Genomic DNA, 26,487 nt, shown 5'->3' with positions numbered 1-26,487 from the left:
TGCTGCTGCTCTGACTGATTTCTGGCCGCTTCCAGTTCATAGACTGTGATGAACACCAGCAGAGGGTCCTCAGATTATTTAAAGGGATATTACATCATTTCAATAAACTACACAACTGCTAAATAAAAATACTTAATTTTTGAAAGGCTGTTAGTCAGTATCACTGGTCACAGTTTCCTGAAAGAGGGATCAAGCAGGTACCCAATCTGAGATGGGACTGAAGGTTGATAAGTGGATGGTATCACCAGGTTACTATAGTCAGGTCCCTGTCTAAGAGCTGAAGGCTCGTAAGATTCCACCCTGAGAGAGGAAAGGTCAAGAGGCCTCAAGATGGATGCTCTCAGAGGGACTAGAAACAGGTCAGAGGTGCAGCACCTGGTAACTATGGCAGTAAATCTTGTGTGGCTGTGTAGAAGGTTGCGGGGGGGATGTGTCTACACAGGCCAGTCAAAAGCCCTAACTTAGTTATAAGTTTGGTGGTGTTGTGTCTCTAATATAAAAATGAACTTGTGGTGGGTTGGAAGGGTTTCTTTTTCCCCATTAATATCCACCAGCAGCTTCCACCGTGACAGTTACTGTCAGATTTTCTAAGAAGCTCTTCATGCTGGTTAAATGGCAGCTGAGCTCTTGAAAATCTTGAAAAGCTAATTGTGGGTGCTGATTTCTCTTGAAAATAAGCCATGTCCAATAACAGTGTTTGTCAGAAATAATGAACAAAATTGTTTATTGTTGAAAGCATGTAATTAACATGGCAGAGCACAAAGTACTGAGTAAAAACTACAGTTTGAATTGTCATAGGTTCATAGCCATAAAACGAGTAACAGTGCTGTGTTAGAGATGGCCCCAAAGGTGACATGCAGGCAAATGAAATTCTAATTCATTGGTGAGAAATTTGATTTCAAAGATACAGTGGGGTCAATGAGTGGCAGTGGCACTTTAAGCTCATTCATCTTCTCTTATAGAAACAATTTTCATTGTTGTTTCTTTGTGGGAATTCTTAAAGAATGGAGAAACCTCTCCCGAGAATGAACAATCATTAAATGTGAACAATGGAGACCCGTCAGTTACATTGAAAAAGGTCACCTGCCTGTCTTTGTAACTAAGGTAAACTCCAATTTTCTTGGGCTTTTTCTTCACCAGGACCCGGGTCCACGGATCTGTTTTTGCCCAATAATCTCTCCCACTCAGACCCAGAATCCAGAACCCCTCTTTAGGGGACAGGGAAAGTTTTCCTTTTCTCTCTATGGATTTTCTGGCTACTCCCAGGTCCCACTCAGTGCTCCTCCCAACATTCACCTCCCAGTAGTGCTTTCCAGAGGAGAATCCTTCAGAGCCCAACACACAGACAGTCGAATCGAACCTCTCCGGATTCGATGGAACTTTATGAGGTTGGGCTTCATGAGAAAAACTCTTCATTTCCTTATCTATGGAGAGGTTGGGATGGGCTGTGTCTGGAATAAGAGTGATGTCATCTGCAAAGAGAGATTTGGATTTAAGAAACCCTTATCAAAGGCCAGTATAAATTGGAAAATGGGAGATATGCCTTGAGGGCCAATTCCTGCTGTCCTCATTCAGGCAAAGCTCCCTTTGATATCGAGTTTTGTTCTAGTCTGACAATTTTGTTATACTGAAATATTTCAGAGATGTGATACTTGACTGAACTTCACACAAAAATGGAAGGGATCCTGAAATGTTTATCTTATTGATACTCAGATATATTATGCCAGATCCTGATATAAGTTACACTGGTTGAAAGAAGTGAATGAGAAAGGCCTGAGATGAAATGGAGAAAAGCCTCAGATTTCATCTGGGTGATAGCAATGTGTGCTGTTTCTAGTTTTTTAAAATATGAATATTGTTTCTGATTACTAGAGGAAATGTGTTTTCTGTTACCTGCATACTTGTGAGTCCTTCTCCACTCTGAAATCAAAGGGAGAAACAAGAGACATTGAATTCAAAGAGGCCTTACTGCTGATTTTCCCGACAGAAATGTCCCAGGTTGAGGATAACTGAGGATGTCAGACACAATACAGAATGATTTACTTGTGCAGAAAAGAGGAATTAAAGCACACGAATGGTACACACACACACACACACTGTGCCTACTGTACTCTTTTGCAACCCATTTGTGGCTCTTATGGAGTCACCAGATCTTTTCCATCATTCGCTCCCTCCTCAGGCTCAGGCAGAGACAGCAGATCAGAAGGAAAAATGTGGTGATGCTGGTAATATGGGAGCTGGTTTATCTCTGTCTGGTGCTGCTGTCTTCCCTGCTATGAGAGGGAGAAAAATGGGCTACAGCAGGAAGGGAGATAGGAAGGGGATACAAGAGAAAGATCTGGTCCCCCCAAATAACCTGGAGGGGAGTGTGTTTATGGATGGTGAGGAAGAAGAGCGGATGAGACAGAAAAAATATCATTGTGTAAAGATAACCAAGGTAATCAGATGTTTTTGTCATAATGTTGTTACCTGTGCTTATTGATATTTCAGCTGTGTGACACCCTTCAAAGTCAAATTGACTCAGACCTACCAGCTGTGAAGGATTTCAGATGGCCTCTGATTTGTCGGGTGTATGGGATTTCCCCATATTCCATAGGTTTTCAGATATTTCTATAGGGTAACCCCGCTCTGAATAGCTACCTACCCTCCTTTGCATTGCAGCCACTCAGAGCCACTCCACGTGCTGAGAGACAGATTCTTGTCTCAGTAAATGAAGCAGACTTGCCCTCCCCAAACGTCAAAGGGGGGTGGAGAAAAGAGAATTAACAGATATAGCAAAAATCATCAAAACTCTTTGCAGCTAAGGGGAACGAGGGATGTTGTTAAAATGAAAGCCTGTTTTAGTAGATTACATTTCAAATGCATTAACTGTTTTTCCTTCTTTTCTTTAGTTTTAAGAAAAGGTTAAAAGGATTTTAAATGGTGCTTTGCCAAGGTATTGAGCAAGCTGAGGTCTCTGTACATCAAACCCTGCACCTTGTTTAACAGCAAGGGCTGCTCCATATTTTGAGTGTGGGACACCTACTCACATTCACTATCTCGAAGGGTGTGATTGTACTTCCATTACTGATGTCAATGGCAAATTCCAAATGATATCATTGGGGAAATTGTCAGGGCCTCACTCCCCCTATATATTACCCCTGCTTTGGGGTAAAATTCATCCCTGAACAATCAGCAAGTCCTAAGACTATGCAGCACAAGATATGCACATATGCCAAATTTTGAAGCATTATGTGAGATTGAAGTGACAGAGAGTGCACTTCATAGGGAAGACTTTCACCCATTGGTCTGTAGCATTGATCTATCTATGCTAGCAAATATTATAAAAATAACATTCTAACAACAACAAAGATCTTTCAGTTCTCATGTTTCTAACTGTGAAAACTTCATTTCTATTTGCATCTATTTCCCAGCATGGAAATGAAGTAACCTTTAAATTCAAGGACTAAACATACACTTACTCAGTTCTATTTGGAGTTCCTCTGCAAAAAAATTTTTTTTTTCTTCATTTACACACCTTGCCAATTTCAGTTGGGTCAGCTAGCAGATATTAGGCCTCTTCTGAAAAGCTTCTAATCTGACACCCCTCACCAACTCTGTTGCAAAAGATTTGCAATGCGATTCATCTCCCTGTTTTAAAACTCACCCATAAAACCTGTCACTGAAGTAGATGAATTCCTGAGCATATTCAGTGCTTTAGAAATGCACCACACTACCTGTTTCTGCAGCTCAAACACATTCCATGAGATAAATTAAAAGATTAACAGGAAAAAATATTTTTGCTCCCACACTTCTAACAGTGAGACCATCAGAGCTCTTTATACATATTTTGCATATATAGATTGCATTTATATATATACATAAATAGAACTATACTGAGGAGGAAGCAATTGAAAGTTATTTTTTCTGCCTTGATAGTCATCATTTATTGCAGCCACGTGTGTGTGTGTGTAGTGGGTTAACAAATACCCACAAATATTACACATTAACAAGTCCTGAAGAGCTTCTAATCTGACTCAAGTGTGTATGTGTTTGTGTGTAGAAGAGACAATTAACAGATATAGCAAAAAATCAGCAAGGGTAATAGATGGTTCATATTTTGAGTATGGGACACCCACATGCATTCACTATCTCAAATGATGTGCTGTTATTCTCATTATGGAAGTCAATGGCAAATTCCAAATCACATAATTGGAGACACATTGTCAGAGATTAACTCACTCTATATTCAAAGGCATGTAAAGCCTGGTTTGGGGTGAAATTCATCCCTGGACAATGAGCCAGCACAAGGACTACGCAGCACAAGATACTCAAATATGCTGTTTTGAAGGGATAGGTGGGATTTAAGTGAGACATGGCCCAATGCACAGGGAAGACTTTCACCAGTGGGAGCAGGAATAGGTCTGTAGCATTCATCGGTCTATTCTAGCAAATATTATCTAAATAATATTCTAATAACAGCAACAAAAATCATTCAGTTCCCACTTTCTAACTGGGAAAACTTCATTTTTTATTCCTATCCCTTTTCTAGCATGGAACTGAATTGACGTTTACATTTGAAGAATCAATGCACACTTACTCAATTCTATTTGGACTTCCTCTGCAAAGAAAAAAAATAATGTCTTAATTCACACACCTTGTAAATTTCAGTTGGGTTAGCTGGCAGATATTACGCATCCCTTGAAAAGCTCCTAATCTGACACCCCTTTCCAACTCCACTTCAGGAATGAAACCAGACTCATCCTCGTACTTTAAAACTCCCCAGTAAACCTGGCACTGCAATAAATGAAGTCCTAAGCATTTTCTCTGCTTTAGAAATGCAAAACATTACCTTTTTCTGGAGTACAAACAAAACCCGTGAACTATGAAAAAGATCATTAGGAAGAAATATTCTTGGTGTTATTCCTCTAACAGTGAACCCTTCACAGCCCTGTATATATATTTTACCAGTGTAGTCTGTTTTACAGAATCGTATTGAAGAATAACCAATTCAGAGTTTCTTTTTTTTTCTTGTTTGATAGCCATCTCTTATTGCAGTCATTTGTATGTGTGTAATGGGTTAACAAATACTCACAAACATTACATTTTATCCACTCCTGAAGAGTTTCTAATTTGAAACACCCCACATATTCCACTGTTACACACTCCCAACTGCTGTCCCAATGCCAAGTACCCAACCAGACTCATCTCTCAGCCATGACAGACCTTGGGAAAAACCTCACCCCCTAAAGAGGAAATCCCATGCCTTCTCCCAGCACTAGAAACTACAGACTCCTTGTCTGCCAATGGAAACTGCTCTCATGACCTATTGCACCCATTTGCCAGTTCATTTTCATCGCCACACTGACAGTCATAGATCTCTCTTCTATTCACAGTTCTTCTCCCCCAAAACATCTCCGCCAAATATTACCCAACCAGGCATCCTCCAAGCAACAGAAGTCAATGGAAATTAATCTTTTTCTTTCTGGAATCTTTCTGAAAAAGAAAAAAGGAAAAGAAAACCATGTGCTTAATGCTGTACTTTCAGTTTTGTCTGCACTGCAGAAATAATGTAATATCCAGAACCAAGATAAAGTTTGGTATTTTATAAAATATTATAACTACAGAAATTTTAAAATGCAAGAATCAAAGCCAATGGTAAATGGATACCACTACAGATTCCTAGATTCAAAAGCCAGAAATGACCATTGTGATTGTATTGTCTGAACCCTGGTAGAAGACAGGCCAGAGAACTTTCCCAAAAATAATTTCAAGAGAGCCTTGGAAATTGTTTTTCCAATAGTTAATTACTCACACCATTAAAAATGTACTCCTTACTTCCAATCTGATTTTGTGAAGCTTTTGCTTGTTGCCATTGGGTCATGTTATACCTTCCTCTGCTGGATTGAGAAGCCCATTAAGAGAGAGAGGTATGAAACAGGCCTGTGCATGGTTTATCTCTAGATACACAGGGAAGCTATTTCTAATCCTTACTCTGCAGTTGTTTCTAGGTGAGTGAAACCTGTAACCTTCCAGAGTCCAAATGACTTACGGGGAACTCTGCCCAGGCATGAAGGTCGACAACATAAATCCCATTGCAGGATTGGGGCCATAGGGGGGAGAAGATGAAGGAAGAGGATCTCTTGTCACATCCTAAATTAATCTGGAGCCCTTCTGCTGAGTAGATGTGACGAATGTGGGAATTGTCTGTAATATTTTCATGACTGATATGCATCGGAGTGACTCATTTAATTTGGGATTCCCCCAGTGGGTGCAGAAGGGTTAACATGCTGCTCCTGGGGCAGAGTAGGAGACATAGGGCATGTGTATCATGAACCGTCAGGGGTGGCATGAATGGGTCACTGAGGACTGGCTGAAACTGACCTATATCAATGGAGGATCTGGGAATACAATGGAAACCCCAATGATTCAACATCTTACAAATAGCTGCATCTCACTGCATCTCCAGAACTGGAGATCCAGGCAACACCCCACTGACTCCTGTCTATAAATGCCCATCTCCCATCCACCCATTAGCACAGACACCTTATCAACAATGGCTTAGACCCTGATGGATTCCTGAAAGAGCTATTGTGACAACAACCAAATATGAATAATTTGCTCTCAATTAGATTAAAATTAAATTCAGAAATCACAGAGAACCAACAATTCTCTTCTGCAAGCTTCTCTGAAAAAGTTACAAAAAAGAGTAATTCAAAATGATACAACCATTAGCAAAACACAAGCCAAATTTAATGAAAGGGACAGTTTTCCCTATCCTCCCTTCACTCCACTTCTGTTGTGACATTCAGGGTATGTCTCCGCAGCAGCTGGGAGATGTTATTCCCAGCTAAATTGGATGTACATGCAACATCTCTGCTTGACTTTGTGACTAAAATTAGCAGTGTAGTTGCAGCAGTGATTGGCAGAGCCTTGGGCGACCTCCCCAATGATGTACTCAGGGGTTGGACAGCACTGTAATTGGTTGACTAGTCTGAACCCCCTCATCTGCCAAGGTGTCCACATTGCTATTCTTAGCACACTGATTCAACCAAAAAATAATTTGATTCATGAATCCCATACTGGGTTTCCTTCCACACATAGAAAGTGAGGTGGGAAATAAACTCTCCTTGGATTGAGGAGAGACAGTGAAGTGGAGAAATAGCTGTTTTCATTTCAGAACATTTATCTGATCCATGATGGATTTTGTGGGTTTTTCTCCCACACATTGACAATGAGGTGGTAAGTGAATTCACCTTATATTTAGGAAAGCCATTGAAATGGAGAAAGAGCTGTTTTCGTTTCAAAACATTTTTCTGAAGGATAGTAGCTTCTTAGAAATCTCAGAAAACTTACCTTTGTCATTCTTGAGTTGGCCTGCAAAAGAAGGGTATGATTTCTATAAGAAATTGGCTGAAGCCCTATTAACTTACATCACCGAAGGAGATCTCTCTGCGGACCTCCCCAGACTTCACAGCTGCCAATTTGCTCATTCATCCCCTTTCCTACACACCACCTCTAGTAAATCACCAGATCGACTAACAATTCAGAACATTTCAGTCCACAATTTAACAAAGCAAAGACCCTGGGTGTGCGCACAAACTAGACATCCAGCCTACATCCCACCGACTCCTGGCTATAAATGCCCATCTCTCAGAAAGCCATAATCACAGATGCCTTATCAACAATACCCTGAATGTATTGAAGTAATTTCTGTGATACGAACTAAACACAAATAATTTGCGCTCAGTCGGATTAATACTACATTCAGAAATCACAGCAAACCTACCATTCTCTTCCTCAAGCTTCTCTGAAAAATGTAAAAGAAAAAACAAATATTTCAAAATGATACAAGTCTATCCATCAGCAAAACAATAGCCACAGTTAATGGAAGGGACATATTTCCTCATCCCCGATTCGCTCCGCTTCCTTTGTGACAGGCAGGGTATGTCTCTACTGTAGCCAGGAGGTGTTTTTACCAATTTGGGTGGATGTACGTGCAACAGCTCTGCTTGAGTTTGTGACTAAGCTTAGAAGTTAGGTACAGCAGTCACGGGCAGAGGCTTGGTCTACTTCCGCAATTACCTACTCAGGGGTTGGGTAGCACTGTATTCGGCTGGCTAGCCAAGCCACAGCATGTGCCACCGTGCCCGCACTGCTATTCCTAGCGCACTGATTCAAGGAAGAAAAATAATTGGCTACATGAATCGCCATACTGGATTTTGTGGGCTTTCCCTCCACACATTGATAATGAGGTGGGAAGTGAATTCTCCTCAGATTGAGGAAAGCCATTGAAATGGAGAAAGAACAGTTTTCATTTCAGAACATTTCTCTGAAGGGTAGTTGCACCAGGGAAATCAAAGAGAACTTACGGTTTTCCTTCTTGGGGTCATCTACAATGAGAAGAATGTGATTTCAGTTAGAAAGGGGTGAACACATCTTACCTTTCGTCGTTCAAAGAGACCCTCCCGCTGTCATCCCCAGGTGTCAGCTAACCAGTTTTCCCATTCATCCTCTTCCCAAGACATCACATCTGATCCATCACCCGGATCAAGTAACAGCTCAGAATATTCAATTCCAGAAGAAAAAAAACCAAAGGCCTTGGGCGTGCACCAAACTGGAGATCCAGCCCACACCCCACTGAGTCCTACTTAGAAATGCCCATCTCCCAGCCGTCTGGTATCACAGACACCTTATCAACACTGGCTTGAACCCACAGTCTGTTGAAGGAACTTCTGTGATACCAACTTAATACAAATAATTTGCGCTCAGTCAGATTAATATTAAATTCAGAAATCACAGCGAACCTACCATTCTCTTCCTCAAGCTTCTCTGAAAAATGTAAAAGAAAAAACAAATATTTCAAAATGATACAAGTCTATCCATCAGCAGAACAATAGCCACTGTTAATGGAAGGGACATATTTCCTCATCCCCGATTCGCTCCGCTTCCTTTGTGACAGGCAGGGTATGTCTCCACAGCAACTGGAAGGTGTTTTTACCAATTTGGGTGGATGTACGTGCAACAGCTCTACTTGAGTTTGTGACTAAGCTTAGAAGTTAGGTACAGCAGTCACTGGCAGAGGCTTGGTCTACTTCCGCAATTACCTACTCAGGGGTTGGGTAGCACTGTATTCGGCTGGCTAGCCAAGCCACAGCATGTGCCACCGTGCCCGCACTGCTATTCCTAGCGCACTGATTCAAGGAAGAAAAATAATTGGCTACATGAATCGCCGTACTGGATTTTGTGGGCTTTCCCTCCACACATTGATAATGAGGTGGGAAGTGAATTCTCCTCAGATTGAGGAAAGCCATTGAAATGGAGAAAGAACAGTTTTCATTTCAGAACATTTCTCTGAAGGGTAGTTGCACCAGGGAAATCAAAGAGAACTTACGGTTTTCCTTCTTGGGGTCATCTACAATGAGAAGAATGTGATTTCAGTTAGAAAGGGGTGAACACATCTTACCTTTCGTCGTTCAAAGAGACCCTCCCGCTGTCATCCCCAGGTGTCAGCTAACCAGTTTTCCCATTCATCCTCTTCCCAAGACATCACATCTGATCCATCACCCGGATCAAGTAACAGCTCAGAATATTCAATTCCAGAAGAAAAAAACCAAAGGCCCTGGGCGTGCACCAAACTGGAGATCCAGCCCACACCCCACTGAGTCCTACTTAGAAATGCCCATCTCCCAGCCGTCTGGTATCACAGACACCTTATCAACACTGGCTTGAACCCACAGTCTGTTGAAGGAACTTCTGTGATACCAACTTAATACAAATAATTTGCGCTCAGTCAGATTAATATTAAATTCAGAAATCACAGCGAACCTACCATTCTCTTCCTCAAGCTTCTCTGAAAAATGTAAAAGAAAAAACAAATATTTCAAAATGATACAAGTCTATCCATCAGCAGAACAATAGCCACTGTTAATGGAAGGGACATATTTCCTCATCCCCGATTCGCTCCGCTTCCTTTGTGACAGGCAGGGTATGTCTCCACAGCAACTGGAAGCTGTTTTTACCAATTTGGGTGGATGTACGTGCAACAGCTCTGCTTGAGTTTGTGACTAAGCTTAGAAGTTAGGTACAGCAGTCACTGGCAGAGGCTTGGTCTACTTCCGCAATTACCTACTCAGGGGTTGGGTAGCACTGTATTCGGCTGGCTAGCCAAGCCACAGCATGTGCCACCGTGCCCGCACTGCTATTCCTAGAGCACTGATTCAAGGAAGAAAAATAATTGGCTACATGAATCGCCGTACTGGATTTTGTGGGCTTTCCTTCCACACATTGATAATGAGGTGGGAAGTGAATTCTCCTCAGATTGAGGAAAGCCATTGAAATGGAGAAAGAACAGTTTTCATTTCAGAACATTTCTCTGAAGGGTAGTTGCACCAGGGAAATCAAAGAGAACTTACGGTTTTCCTTCTTGGGTTCATCTACAATAAGAAAAGTGTGATTTCAGTTAGAAAGGGGTGAACACATCTTACCTTTCGTCGTTCAAAGAGACCCTCCCGCTGTCATCCCCAGGTGTCAGCTAACCAGTTTTCCCATCCATCCTCTTCCCAAGACATCACATCTGATCCATCACCCGGATCAAGTAACAACTCAGAATATTCAATTCCAGAGGAAAAAAAACCAAAGGCCCTGGGCGTGCACCAAACTGGAGATCCAGCCCACACCCCACTGAGTCTTACTTAGAAATGCCCATCTCCCAGCCGTCTGGTATCACAGACACCTTATCAACACTGGCTTGAACCCACAGTCTGTTGAAGGAACTACTGTGATACCAACTTAATACAAATAATTTGCGCTCAGTCAGATTAATATTAAATTCAGAAGTCACAGCGAACCTACCATTCTCTTCCTCAAGCTTCTCTGAAAAATGTAAAAGAAAAAAACAAATATTTCAAAATGATACAAGTCTATCCATCAGTAAAACAATAGTCATATTTAATAGAAGGGACATATTTCCTCATCCCCGATTCGCTCCGCTTCCTTTGTGACAGGCAGGGTGTGTCTCCACAGCAACTGGAAGGTGTTTTTACCAATTTGGGTGGATGTACGTGCAACAGCTCTACTTGAATTTGTGATTAAGGTTAGTGTTTAGGTACAGCAGTCACTGGCAGAGGCTTGGTCTACTTCCGCAATTACCTACTCAGGGGTTGGGAAGCACTGTATTCGTATGGCTAGGTAAGCCACAGCATGTGCCACCGTGCCCGCACTGCTATTCCTAGCGCACTTATTCAAGGAAGAAAAATAATTGGCTACATGAATCGCCGTACTGGATTTTGTGGGCTTTCCCTCCACACATTGATAATGAGGTGGGAAGTGAATTCTCCTCAGATTGAGGAAAGCCATTGAAATGGAGAAAGAACAGTTTTCATTACAGAACATTTCTCTGAAGGGTAGTTGCACCAGGGAAATCAAAGAGAACTTACGGTTTTCCTTCTTGGGGTCATCTACAATGAGAAGAATGTGATTTCAGTTAGAAAGGGGTGAACACATCTTACCTTTCGTCGTTCAAAGAGACCCTCCCGCTGTCATCCCCAGGTGTCAGCTAACCAGTTTTCCCATTCATCCTCTTCCCAAGACATCACATCTGATCCATCACCCGGATCAAGTAACAGCTCAGAATATTCAATTCCAGAAGAAAAAAAACCAAAGGCCCTGGGCGTGCACCAAACTGGAGATCCAGCCCACACCCCACTGAGTCCTACTTAGAAATGCCCATCTCCCAGCCGTCTGGTATCACAGACACCTTATCAACACTGGCTTGAACCCACAGTCTGTTGAAGGAACTTCTGTGATACCAACTTAATACAAATAATTTGCGCTCAGTCAGATTAATATTAAATTCAGAAATCACAGCGAACCTACCATTCTCTTCCTCAAGCTTCTCTGAAAAATGTAAAAGAAAAAACAAATATTTCAAAATGATACAAGTCTATCCATCAGCAGAACAATAGCCACTGTTAATGGAAGGGACATATTTCCTCATCCCCGATTCGCTCCGCTTCCTTTGTGACAGGCAGGGTATGTCTCCACAGCAACTGGAAGGTGTTTTTACCAATTTGGGTGGATGTACGTGCAACAGCTCTGCTTGAGTTTGTGACTAAGCTTAGAAGTTAGGTACAGCAGTCACTGGCAGAGGCTTGGTCTACTTCCGCAATTACCTACTCAGGGGTTGGGTAGCACTGTATTCGGCTGGCTAGCCAAGCCACAGCATGTGCCACCGTGCCCGCACTGCTATTCCTAGAGCACTGATTCAAGGAAGAAAAATAATTGGCTACATGAATCCCCGTACTGGATTTTGTGGGCTTTCCTTCCATACATTGATAATGAGGTGGGAAGTGAATTCTCCTCAGATTGAGGAAAGCCATTGAAATGGAGAAAGAACAGTTTTAATTTCAGAACATTTCTCTGAAGGGTAGTTGCACCAGGGAAATCAAAGAGAACTTACGGTTTTTCATCTTGAGTTCATCTACAATAAGAAGAGTGTGTTTTCAGTTAGAAAGGGGTGAACACATCTTACTTTTCGTCATTCAAAGAGACCCTCCCGCTGTCATCCCCAGGTGTCAGCTAACCAGTTTTCCCATTCATCCTCTTCCTAAGACATCACATCTGATCCATCACCTGGATCAAGTAACAACTCAGAATATTCAATTCCAGAAGAAAAAAACCAAAGGCCCTGGGTGTGCACCAAACTGGAGATCCAGCCCACACCTCACTGAGTCCTACTTAGAAATGCCCATCTCCCAGCCGTCTGGTATCACAGACACCTTATCAACACTGGCTTGAACCCATAGTCTGTTGAAGGAATTTCTGTGATACCAACTTAATACAAATAATTTGCGCTCAGTCAGATTAATATTAAATTCAGAAATCACAGCGAACCTACCATTCTCTTTCTCAACCTTCTCTGAAAAATAGAAAAGAATTTTTTTTTTCAAAATGGTACAAATCTATCCATCAGCAAAACGATAGTCAAATTTAATGGAAGGGACATTTTTCCCTGTCCCTGCCTCTCTCCGCTTCCTTTGTGACAGGCGGGGTATGTCTCCACAGTAGCTGGGAGATTTTATTCTCTGCTTGGGAGCATGTACATGCTACAGCTCTCCTTGAGCTGGTGACTCAAAATAGCGGTGTAGTTGCTGCAGTCACTGGCAGAGGCTGGGTCTACCTCCCCAAGTACGTAATCCGGGATGGGACAGCCCTGTACTTTGGTGAGTACTCCGAGCCTCATCTGCCACTGTGTCCACACTGCCATTCTTGGTGCACTGATTCAAGCAAGAAAAATAATTCGATACATGAATCCCCATACTGACTTGTGTGGGCTTGTCGACAGCATATTTTAATTAAGGTGAGTACTGAAATATTCTTGGATTGAGGAAAGCCAGTGAGATGGAGAAATAGCTGTTTTTGTTTTAAAACATTTTTCTGATGGATAGTAGCAGCTTAGAAATCTCAGAAAACCTACCTTTGTCATTCTTGAGATGGCCTGCAAAAGAAGGGTATGATTTCTATAAGAAATTGGCTGAAGCCCTATTAACTTACATCACCGAAGGAGATCTCTCTGCGGACCTCCCCAGACCTCACAGCTGCCAATTTGCTCATTCATCCCCTTTCCTACACACCACCTCTAGTAAATCACCAGATCGACTAACAATTCAGAACATTTCAGTCCACAATTTAACAAAGCAAAGGCCCTGGGTGTGCGCACAAACTAGACATCCAGCCCACATCCCACCGACTCCTGGCTATAAATGCCCATCTCTCAGAAAGCCATAATCACAGATGCCTTATCAACAATACCCTGAATGTATTGAAGTAATTTCTGTGATACGAACTAAACACAAATAATTTGCGCTCAGTCGGATTAATACTACATTCAGAAATCACAGCAAACCTACCATTCTCTTCCTCAAGCTTCTCTGAAAAATGTAAAAGAAAAAACAAATATTTCAAAATGATACAAGTCTATCCATCAGCAAAACAATAGCCACAGTTAATGGAAGGGACATATTTCCTCATCCCCGATTTGCTCCGCTTCCTTTGTGACAGGCAGGGTATGTCTCCACAGCAACTGGAAGGTGTTTTTACCAATTTGGGTGGATGTACGTGCAACAGCTCTGCTTGAGTTTGTGACTAAGCTTAGAAGTTAGGTACAGCAGTCACTGGCAGAGGCTTGGTCTACTTCCGCAATTACCTACTCAGGGGTTGGGTAGCACTGTATTCGGCTGGCTAGCCAAGCCACAGCATGTGCCACCGTGCCCGCACTGCTATTCCTAGCGCACTGATTCAAGGAAGAAAAATAATTGGCTACATGAATCGCCGTACTGGATTTTGTGGGCTTTCCTTCCACACATTGATAATGAGGTGGGAAGTGAATTCTCCTCAGATTGAGGAAAGCCATTGAAATGGAGAAAGAACAGTTTTCATTTCAGAACATTTCTCTGAAGGGTAGTTGCACCAGGGAAATCAAAGAGAACTTACGGTTTTTCATCTTGAGTTCATCTACAATAAGAAGAGTGTGTTTTCAGTTAGAAAGGGGTGAACACATTTTACTTTTCGTCATTCAAAGAGACCCTCCCGCTGTCATCCCTAGGTGTCAGGTAACCAGTTTTCCCATTCATCCTCTTCCCAAGACATCACATCTGATCCATCACCCGGATCAAGTAACAACTCAGAATATTCAATTCCAGAAGAAAAAAAACTAAAGGTCCTGGGCGTGCACCAAACTGGAGATCCAGCCCACACCCCACTGAGTCCTACTTAGAAATGCCCATCTCCCAGCCGTCTGGTATCACAGACACCTTATCAACACTGGCTTGAACCCATAGTCTGTTGAAGGAACTTCTGTGATACCAACTTAATACAAATAATTTGCGCTCAGTCAGATTAATATTAAATTCAGAAATCACAGCGAACCTACCATTCTCTTTCTCAACCTTCTCTGAAAAATAGAAAAGAATTTTTTTTTTAAAATGGTACAAATCTATCCATCAGCAAAACGATAGTCAAATTTAATGGAAGGGACATATTTCCCTGTCCCTGCCTCGCTCCGCTTCCTTTGTGACAGGCGGGGTATGTCTCCACAGTAGCTGGGAGATTTTATTCTCTGCTTGGGAGCATGTACATGCTACAGCTCTCCTTGAGCTGGTGACTCAAAATAGCGGTGTAGTTGCAGCAGTCACTGGCAGAGGCTGGGTCTACCTCCCCAAGTACGTAATCCGGGATGGGACAGCCCTGTACTTTGGTGAGTACTCCGAGCCTCATCTGCCACTGTGTCCACACTACCATTCTTGGTGCACTGATTCAAGCAAGAAAAATAATTCGATGCATGAATCCCCATACTGACTTGTGTGGGCTTGTCGACAGCATATTTTAATTAAGGTGAGTACTGAAATATTCTTGGATTGAGGAAAGCCAGTGAGATGGAGAAATAGCTGTTTTTGTTTTAAAACATTTTTCTGAAGGATAGTAGCAGCTTAGAAATCTCAGAAAACCTACCTTTGTCATTCTTGAGTTGGCCTGCAAAAGAAGGGTATGATTTCTATAAGAAATTGGCTGAAGCCCTATTAACTTACATCACCGAAGGAGATCTCTCTGCGGACCTCCCCAGACCTCACAGCTGCCAATTTGCTCATTCATCCCCTTTCCTACACACCACCTCTAGTAAATCACCAGATCGACTAACAATTCAGAACATTTCAGTCCACAATTTAACAAAGCAAAGGCCCTGGGTGTGCGCACAAACTAGACATCCAGCCCACATCCCACGGACTCCTGGCTATAAATGCCCATCTCTCAGAAAGCCATAATCACAGATGCCTTATCAACAATACCCTGAATGTATTGAAGTAATTTCTGTGATACGAACTAAACACAAATAATTTGCGCTCAGTCGGATTAATACTACATTCAGAAATCACAGCAAACCTACCATTCTCTTCCTCAAGCTTCTCTGAAAAATGTAAAAGAAAAAACAAATATTTCAAAATGATACAAGTCTATCCATCAGCAAAACAATAGCCACAGTTAATGGAAGGGACATATTTCCTCATCCCCGATTTGCTCCGCTTCCTTTGTGACAGGCAGGGTATGTCTCCACAGCAACTGGAAGGTGTTTTTACCAATTTGGGTGGATGTACGTGCAACAGCTCTGCTTGAGTTTGTGACTAAGCTTAGAAGTTAGGTACAGCAGTCACTGGCAGAGGCTTGGTCTACTTCCGCAATTACCTACTCAGGGGTTGGGTAGCACTGTATTCGGCTGGCTAGCCAAGCCACAGCATGTGCCACCGTGCCCGCACTGCTATTCCTAGCGCACTGATTCAAGGAAGAAAAATAATTGGCTACATGAATCGCCGTACTGGATTTTGTGGGCTTTCCTTCCACACATTGATAATGAGGTGGGAAGTGAATTCTCCTCAGATTGAGGAAAGCCATTGAAATGGAGAAAGAACAGTTTTCATTTCAGAACATTTCTCTGAAGGGTAGTTGCACCAGGGAAATCAAAGAGAACTTACGGTTTTTCATCTTGAGTTCATCTACAATAAGAAGAGTGTGTTTTCAGTTAGAAAGGGGTGAACACATCTTACCTTTCGTCATTCAAAGAGACCCTCCCGCTGTCATCCCCAGGTGTCAGCTAACCAGTTTTCCCATTCATCCTCTTCCCAAGACATCACATCTGATCCATCACCCGGATCAAGTAACAGCTCAGAATATTCAATTCCAGAAGAAAAAAAACCAAAGGCCCTGGGCGTGCACCAAACTGGAGATCCAGCCCACACCCCACTGAGTCCTACTTAGAAATGCCCATCTCCCAGCCGTCTGGTATCACAGACACCTTATCAACACTGGCTTGAACCCATAGTCTGTTGAAGGAATTTCTGTGATACCAACTTAATACAAATAATTTGCGCTCAGTCAGATTAATATTAAATTCAGAAATCACACTGAACCTACCATTCTCTTCCTCAACATTCTCTGAAAAGTGGGACATCAAAGAGAACTTACTGTTTTCCTTCTTGGATTCATCTACAATAAGAAGAGTGTGATTATAGTGTGAAATGGGGGAACACATCTTACCTTTCGTTATTCAAAGAGACCCTCCCGGATCAAGTAACAACTCATAATCTTGCATATCGGAACTTTGCGAAAGAAAGGCCGTGGGCGTGCATGAAACTGGAGGGCCAGCTCAAAATCCACTGCCTTCTATTTATAAAGCCCCACATCCCAAACTCCCATTTCTACAGGCACCTTCTTAACAATGGCTTGAATTTTGAGTTAGTTGAAGGAACTTCTGTGATTTTAACAAAAGACAAGTAATTTTTGCTGAGTCTGATTAACGCTAAACTCAACATTCACAGTAAACCTACCGTTGTCTTCCACAAGCCTCTCTGAAAAACACATATAAAACTTATTTAAAAAAAAATGCAAGTCTTTCTCTATGCAATTTGTTAGCCCAAGTATTGGAGAGATTCCCTGCCCTGCTCCACTTCCTTTGTGACACTCAAGGTATGTCTGCTCAGCAGCTCGGAAGTGTGGTTCCCAGATTGGGTGGACATACACACAGCAATTCTGCTTGTGTTTGTGCCCATAAATAGCAGTGTGTTGGCAGCGGTCAGTGGTGTGGGCTTGGGCTATCTACCCAAAGACATACGCAGGAGGTCGGGGGGCATTGTACTTGGGTGACTAACTCAAGTTGCTATCTCTGCCGCTGCATCCACACAGCTCCTTTTCGCATGCTACCTTGAGGAAGAGAAATAACTGTATCCATGAACGCCCTTCCTGGCTTGTGTGGATGATCTGAATACAGGCCATTTATTTTCAGGACTGTGATATGAATACATTGGTGACTCTTCGTTTCAGATAGAAGCTGCCCCTCTTTGAGTGAAATTGTTCACAAATCCATCCTAACTTTCATCACACATATTAGAATCATATGCATGGATGTGACTCATTTGACTTGGGATTGCCACCGAGCAGGTGCAGAAGGTTTCACATACTGCTCCTGGGGCAGAGCAGGAGACACAGAGAATGTGCGTCATGTAACTATCAGGGGTGGCATGAATGGGTCATTGAGGTCGGACTGAAACTGACCCATATCAATGGATGGTCCAAGAACAGAAGGGGAACGCCAATGATTCAATAGCTTGCACCTAAGAAATGGAATCTGTGGCAGGTAGAATGTGTGAACTCAACATGGCTTTGGAGAGGAGAAAAATGGACCAAGGGGTGAAAGAAGGTGAGGGTAAGACCTGACTTTTGGAGAGACACAGGAGCTCATCAGGGACTGGGAGGCAATGGGACAGAGACAGAAATAAGAAACCAAGATGGTTCCTTCTGGTGCATGGCTTAAGGGAGCCCTATCTTGACCAGCCCGGATGATGTCTTAACCTTTGCTTCTCTATGCTAACCTAACAACTTCCTGATGTTGTGTTCCAGTTGAGTAATAAACCCTGCTCTGTTTTGAAGAGGCTGCAGGTATCACTGCAAATACTTGTTGATGTGCATTGATCCCTGAAGAGGGTAGAAGTCTTTGGAGAAGAATCAGTCTTAGTTGAACCTGATGGTCAGAACTCCCGGTGTGAAATAGGAGTGCTGGAGCCTGAAGACTCTATCTTGGAAGTGTTGAAGCCATGTCGTCTGCCCTTGTGAAAGAATGCCTTAGGGCTCTGGCACACTAAAGGGGTGCTTCAAGGACATTGCATGCCGCGACATAGCACAGATCTTGTCAATCACTGACTCTAATTAATTCATATCAAAGGCAGCTAGGCCCACAAATACAGGTCATAGCTCCTTAAGAGAATAGCCCATTCTGCAGGCTCAGTGGTAGATTTTCAAAAGTTCAGAACTCGGCTAAATCTGGACCAGACTTCTCCCCTTTCCCCACCCATTTGGATTTCTGTAATGGCCAACTCCATTTCCCAGTGGAGTGAAAGGAAACAAAAATATCAGTAAAGAATAAGACCGGGTATCCTCACTCTTATGTCTCTTAAACAGAACTGTTCCTGAGGTCAATGACTTTTGCTATACGGGTCCATTCTGGAGATTCCCATCGAAGGCCCAGATTCACCCATGTGGTGCGCTCCTTTGTTCTGAGCCCTGATGGCAACAGGAGGATCATCCCATTGCAGATGGATCCTCTGATAGCACAGAGCCAGCATCGTGTCTGCTACACCATTCCTGTCCCTTCACTGTTGCACTAGGGAGTGTGCTCATGGCAGCTGAAGCATGGCCAGGGGTTTGTTATACCCACCAATCCCTAACTGCTCTATCCATCCCATGGAGCCAATGGCAGCTGTTGTATCTACAGTATCTCAGTGAGGGGGCAGTGGATTGACCCAGCATGCGGCAAACTAAGGACTTCAGCAATTCAGAGCTGAGACCTCTTACATGGGGTCAAGTCTCATACACCTTCTCTGTAACCAACACATTGGTGCATAAACTGGAGTTTCCCCAAATCTCTACGAGCCTTAATGCTCCTGAAAGTTGGACCCTGTCACATGGCAGGGCAGGCTATTGTCACATTTTATCATCGACTCATTGAATCATAGACATGTTGGGCTGGAATGGACATCAAGAGGTCATCTAGTTGAACTCTCTGTTCTGAGACTGGACCAAGTAAACCTAGACAATCCTGACAGGTGCTTGTCCAACCTGCTCTTAAAAAACCTCCAATGCTGGGGATTCCACAACCTCCCTTGGAAGCCTGTTCCAGAACTTAACTATCCTTGTAGTTAGAAAGATTTTCCTTATATCTAACCTGAATCTCCCTTGACGCAGAGTAAGCCCATTACTTCTTGCCCTCCCTTCAGTGGACATGGAGTAAAATAGATCTTTGTCCTCTTTTTAAAAGCCCTTAGCATATTTCAAGACTTTTATCAGGTTCCCCCTCAGTCTTCTTTCCTCATGATTCAATGTGCCCAATTTTTGGACTTTTCCTTATAGGTCAGATTTTCTAAACCTTTTATTAGTTTTGTTGTTCTCCCCTGGACTCTCCCCAATTTGTCCACATTAATGCTCACAAAGAAGTTTAAGCTATGTGTGATGAGTGCACCTTTCTACAATTACCAACCTAATTCAACAAAAGAGTTTGAAAATTAGTGACACTGACAAAGCTCCAGAGGTATTCACTCTGTTAAAAGCTCAAGACTGCCATAAAGCACCTTCTCCTTCTGCAGTGGCAAATGTCTTCAACTTGCATCTGAAATATCCATTGGTCTGCTGCTTTCTCTTCTCTCCATATGACCAAGTGAGATTTGACACTGGCTGAAGGGCAAATAGGATTCTGAGAACCTTACCTGTTTCATTATGCTTTTCTTTCCCACCTATATGAATTGAAAGAAAGAGAGAACATTTCTCATTCGTTAAACAGAAGTATTTGTCAGCTCGATGCCCACAGATTCACTGTCCCAAAGTGCCTGATCTTGATCCCGTTCAAAAGATTAATGGCAAATTCTAATCTGACACCTGTGCGAAGCCTACTGTAAAACATTCCCAACAAGACTCACCTCCCAACTGTAAAACTTCCCCTGACACTGCAACAAAGGAAACCCTGAGCATTACCACTGCTTTAGAGATCTTACACATCACCTTTTTCTGAAGCTCAAACACATCCCGTGAGGTAAATAAAATAGATTATTAGAAAAAATATTTTTCTTTCATATTTCTAACAGGAAACCCTTCATTGCTCCTTTATGTATGTGTGAGTGTGTGTGTATGTATGTATGTGTGGCTTTCCAGAAAGGTGAATATGAGAAGTGGCTGAGGCCTGCTTTGAGACACAGATTTCAGAGGGAATTTCTTGCAGAGGGAATTTCAGAGGGAATTTCCTGAAAGGAAAATGGATTTCTGTTCATTTGCTGAATGTTTTGGACTGATAGAAATAGTAAAAAAGGAACCACAATATACTGAGGAGGAATCACTGCAAAGTTCCTTTTTTCCTCCCATGGTGTTCATCTCTAATTGTTATACTGGCAAAAGTACTTTTTTTTGGCAATATAACTGCATCTCCACAAACAGCAATTGATAAAAATTATCACACACCTAGCCATTAGATTGTCATACTGGCCCTCTTTTCCAAAGTACATCCGGCCAGGACCTGTTTACATTTCAAAGTTTGAACACTGCTTAATTATTTCACTTAGGGAATGTTTATTTCCTTTTTCCCTCCACTGAAGTGCAATGTATTTGTAGTACTGATTTCCCAAAGGAAATCGTCTGTGATTGGAAAGATTAAGTGGATTAAGTTGCAATTAAGTTCCGATACTGTGGAGGGGCTTTTAAGAGACGGCAGTTAAAACACAATAATATTAATAATAAAGAACAGAGCTAGAGGTTTATTCTCCCCTGTCAGGTGCTGTTCTTTGCTCTTCCAAATGGCAAGTGGCTTCTAACTCTAATGATACTTATCTAGGGTGTAATAAACCCAGTGTAGAGGGCCGATATGATGCCTATATGCACCACGTAAGTCACTTACATTCTGCTTAAGTCCTATTTTCCATGTTGTGTAGGTCTTGCACTTGCTGTCTGCATAGGAGGGAATTGCACCCATCTAGCTTTACAAACAAATGCTCACAACACCCTTGGAAGTAGATGAGTATTATTTATTCCTATTTAGAAGTGGGGAAGCTGAGGCAGGAAGGGTAAGTGACTTGTGTAAGGTCCCATAGGGAGTTAACAGCAGACCCAGAATTACAGCCGTGGCTCCCCTGGTATGTACCCCACAGCCCCTTGCACTATGTTGCAATGTCTGTGATAGTGTATCTGTGATCCAGATATTCACCATTTCTATTTTATCATAGTACGAAAACCCATATCAGAAAGTTTCACTCCTGAAAGTAATTTTTACTGAACCTGATTCCAAGGCCTTCCACTCAGTCTCTGCATTGGAGAGAATGACACATTACTACACAGCAATGTAATGAATTGTAATACACAGTTGATGCAAAACACCTCACAGAATGTTCTTGGAGTGTGAGATAAGCTTATTTTTACACATGCACCCTGAGATCAGTGCAATGACTGAAACACGGTTGTTTGGCTTTAGTGACATTTATTTGATGCCATAAGACATTTAAAGGAAGCTGTCAGGATGCACAGGCCTTACCTTATAACATGTAAGCAACAATGGAAACAGATTGCCCAGGAAGAAATAGAAATTTGATTCAATTTATAAGCAAAATTGATATTAAAATTAAATTGTCATTTTTAATAACTTTATTGCATGCTTTAAATTATGGTAGAAGATCAAGTGTTATATATATAAACATCATGCAAGAAAAATGTATTCCAGTTAAAACAGAGATGTCAAAACTGAGTATAAACCTATCAAGGATAACTTAAGAGAAAGAAATACATTACCTTTTAAGGATAAAGTCTCTTCTTCTGATGTTTTTTTCTTAGAGACCTTCTGCTTGGCTATAAGATTAAGAATCAAAGATTTTGGTGGATTAAGTAAATTGTCAGGGTGCCAGAGAGATCTAATAAACAGATGTTTACCAAAGTACTTGAGTCATTCAAGTAGAAAATATGATAAATGCAGTGTACATTTGTCACACTATGCATGGTTGGGAGAAGGAAGAATATAAAAGCAGAGAAAGCTGAAGAGTTAAGAGAAGGGTGGGGACAAGACACATCAAATGCTTCATGAAAGTTTGAGATTTTTGTTGACAGGTCTCAATGATATATACTCTAATGATACTGAACATTTCAATATGCATAGAAATATTTTGAATTGATGTCAAATTGCTTCTTAGCAGCCTCTTTTCTTCTGATATTTTTCATGCCCATAAATTGTGGAATTTGTATTAGAATAATATTTCCTCTATTTTCAAATGTACATAGACCTGATCTTGCAAACAACTAGAGATGGTTGAAAAACAAAACAAAATACTGCCAACATTCTGGCAAATCTGAAAACATTTTCAATTCTTCTGTGTTTTATCAGAGTGCATTGTTTTATTTTCCAAATTTCCTGTCAAAATATTTTAAAGCAAAATTGTTTTGATTTTAGATGCAGAAATATTTTTAAATGATATTTTTAGATATTGAAAAAAATGTACTGTGTGTCATGGTGACCAGTCAAAATCAGTAATACAAAAACAAATAGTCAATAAAAATAGAAAAAAGATTTTGAAAAATAAACAACAGGCTGGCTTTCATGATTTAAAGTCGGCTGAAAACTAACTGGAACATTCTGAAAAAACTGAAATGTTTTTGTTAAAATAATCCTTTAAAAAGGACCACGTTTTGATGAAAATAATTAAATTAAAAAAAATCTGAAAAGCTGCATTTCCAAGTGTAGTCCATATTACTCTGAGTAATCTCGTTAATGTCCAGTGAAGTCAGTTGGAGTACCCATGGCAATAAGCATTATGCACAATAGTTTTTTCCAAGATCAGCCCTCAAGATTGTGCTGCTACTCCTTCATTTTATTTCTGTATGAAATTCATAGGTTCATAGATTATAAAGAAGAAAGGAATGCTAAATCCTCCAGTCTGACCTCCTGTATAACACTGGCCTTAGAACTGCCTTGAAAAAAATCCTGTTTGAACTGGAACAGATCTTTAAGAAAAAGACCCAATCTTGATTTAAAAGTTTCCAGTGATGGAGAATCTACTGCAACTCCTGGTAAATTGTTCTAATGGCTAATCATCCTCACTGTTAAAAAATATATGCTGTATTTCTAGTCTGAATTTGTGTAGCTTAAACATCCAGCTGTTTAATTTTGTTATACCTTTCTCTGCTAGCTTGAAGAGCCCATTATTAACTATTTATTCCCCATGTAGGTTATAGAGTGTGTGTTCATGTCATTCTTTAACCTTCTCTTTGGTAAACTAAACAGATTGAGAGACTCCAGGAGCACAGTCTATGGAATATTTTCTAGTCCTTTAATCATTCTCATGGCACTTCTCACATTGTCTCCAGTTTATTAACATCCTTCCTGAATTGAGAGCACCAGAACTGGACACAGTATTCCAACAGCAGTCACAACAGTGCCAAATACAGAGGTAAAATAACCGCCCTATTCCTATTCAGAATACCAGAACAGACAACTTTTAAAATATCTTTTTCTGGTATTAGATGTTAATTAGAGATGAACAAACAATAAAACACAATCCTGAAGTCTTTTTGAGCACCAATAAACATTGTAGTTCACTTTAGTTTGATGTTATGATGATTATTTCTCCCTTTGTGAAAGGACTTTAAACATGCAGATAACACGCTTACCTTTATATCTCAAAATTGCACAGGCACCAATCGCAAGAAGGTTTAAAGAAAATAACACCCAGAATGCAGCAAGCCACGGAGAAACACGAGGGCAAATATCACCTTTGAAAACAAGAAATGAAAAATGTCACCTTGGAAACATACTATCTCTTCTCCATATTTAGGAACAATGAGTCAAGCTCCAGGGATATGTGAAATACAGGAGTTGAGTGATTTTGCAGTTCATAATATCAGATAGATCCGCAATTGGCGTAAATTCCCATTGATTTACACCATCTGATAATCTGGACCTTGAGCAGGAAAGCTGTCAAATTGGTTATATCATATTCACTCCTGCTCTTATACTGCCTGTTTTCTGTAGACCAGATTATGACGCTCTTACTGGCAGTGAATTGTAACCAATGCGACTAACTTCAGATTAATGTACTATTCAGTGTCAGCGAGGGCATGATAATCTAGTCCTGGGTCCTTACCAATTGTGGACAATGATAAAGACACTGGACCAGATTCCCAGCTGGTGTAAATTGGTCCCGCTCCATTGGAGTCAATGGGCCAGATCCTCAGCTAGTGTAATGAGTATAGCTTTACTGAAGTCAGTAGAATTACTCCCATTTACACCATCTGAGGTTTTGGCCCACTGATTCTAGATATCCCATACCAAGATCAAGAAAATCAGTTACAACCACTGCCCTGTGTGATCAATGAAGATCACTGCACATTCTTCAGAGGTAACTTTCACCCCAGGGGAGGTGGCTAGCTCAAGGCTTCTTGTATTTATGTAGCACTGACATGGTTCATAGGCCTTTTTCTGCCCGTCTGCACTGGGGGAATTGTACCTCAATATAGCAATTCTTAACGTTTGCCTGGGTGCTAGTTCACACCAGTTTGAGTCTGAAGCTGTCCAGTCTCCATTGCTGGTTAGCGCACACAAGTGAGTGGGAGTCAGATTTAGAGATAGAGGCCTTGTAAGAATAAAAATTAGAAGGTGAACTCTTATTGCTGCTAAATGGCAGGTTAATTTATCCAAATTCTAATAAGTCACCAGAACGGTGAGACAGGTGGTGAGCTGAGCTGAGATTATTCGTAATAATCATCTCTAGCTCTTACATAGTGTATTTTATTGGTGGATCTCAAAGGAGGTAAGCATCATTATCTGCATTTTACAAATAGGGAAACTGAGGCACAGAAAGGGAAGTAACTTGTCCAAGGTCACCCAGCAGGCCAGTAGCAGAGCTGGGAACAGACCCCAAGTCTCCTGAATCCCAGGTCAGTGCTTTGTTCATTAGGCCACGCTGCATGCAAAACATGCTTCTTTTCCAGTTTCCTGTTCTTCCCAGCTCAGCATTTCCCATGTTTCTTCTTGCCCTAATCCTACCCTGTGAGCTCTCTGGGGCAGCAACTGTCTAGTTAATTATTTGTACAATACCTAACACAATGGGTTCCTTCTAATAGTATTGGGACAGCATCGTTTTGAGTTAGGTGGAAAACTGCGTTCTGCCACGTTCCTATATAAATAAGACGGACACTAGAGCCTGATGGGACGTGTCTCTGGACAGAGAAGAGGCTTCAGGGTTAAAGTATGATGCATATTACTCACCTGAGAGGAGAATGACAGATTTCTGCTCTGTTTTCAGCAGGCTGTTCCGGATTACGCAGCTGATTTCCCCAGTTTCCTTTCCCCGCACTGTGACGTGGCTCAGAACATTGAACAGAAGTTCACGATCTTGCTCCATTTGGGTCACAGGCTGCAGATCCTGCCCATTCTTTGTTGCCCAGTGGAGTTCAGGTTTGGGGAACCACCCTGTTGATCTGCAGGCTAGTTTGATTCCCTGGTCCTCGGGACCTACCGCATCGATGGCCACTGAGGCAACAGCTAAAACGATATAAGAGAGATTAGGAAGGGGCTAACTTCAGTGAAACAGCCTTGTCCCTTTTTTGTGGATTTATTTTTAACTCAGGACTGAGTCCCAATTTCTGTGTTTTTCTTACTGGAGTTCAAAGAAATTCTTCACCTGCTTCTCCTGGGGATGCCAGATCATGGAGTGTCTCTGCTATGAATAACAATTTGTACGGCTGCCTGGCCTCCAAAACACCACATGCCAATGGCAACACTCAGGCCAGGTCTACACTCAAAAGTTACGTTGACCCAGCTACATCTCTCAGGCGTGTGAAAGCTCTATACCCCTGAGTGATGTAGTTAAGCTGATCTAACACCAGTGTAGATTGTGCTAAGTGATGGAAGAATTCTTCTGTCAACCTGGCTACTACCTC

General features: G+C 41.7%; 1 protein-coding gene across 1 annotated transcript; it reads right to left on the bottom strand.

The window, feature by feature from the left end:
- Positions 1–741: 741 nt before the first annotated feature.
- Positions 742–26,089, bottom strand: LOC137152026 (butyrophilin subfamily 1 member A1-like; the record flags this gene model as incomplete). The annotated part of the gene is made up of 24 exons (XM_067546492.1): positions 742–1,472; positions 1,894–1,920; positions 4,580–4,600; positions 7,769–7,789; positions 8,352–8,372; positions 10,834–10,854; positions 11,418–11,438; positions 11,857–11,877; positions 12,440–12,460; positions 12,878–12,898; positions 13,457–13,477; positions 13,890–13,910; positions 14,473–14,493; positions 14,912–14,932; positions 15,490–15,510; positions 15,923–15,943; positions 16,506–16,526; positions 16,996–17,016; positions 17,358–17,378; positions 20,286–20,372; positions 21,841–21,867; positions 22,348–22,404; positions 24,217–24,318; positions 25,814–26,089. Coding segments are annotated over 24 exons (1,463 nt in total), but the record flags the coding sequence as incomplete, so codon positions are not given.
- Positions 26,090–26,487: the final 398 nt, after the last annotated feature.

This window comes from Emydura macquarii, unplaced genomic scaffold (genome assembly GCF_026122565.2).
Source record: "Emydura macquarii macquarii isolate MOO-44397 ecotype Brisbane River unplaced genomic scaffold, CSIRO-AGI_Emac_v2 contig_1140, whole genome shotgun sequence".
In the NCBI taxonomy this organism is placed as follows: Eukaryota; Metazoa; Chordata; order Testudines; family Chelidae; genus Emydura; species Emydura macquarii.
Note: the sequence above shows the minus strand (reverse complement) of the source record. Positions and strands in the feature narration are given on the sequence as shown.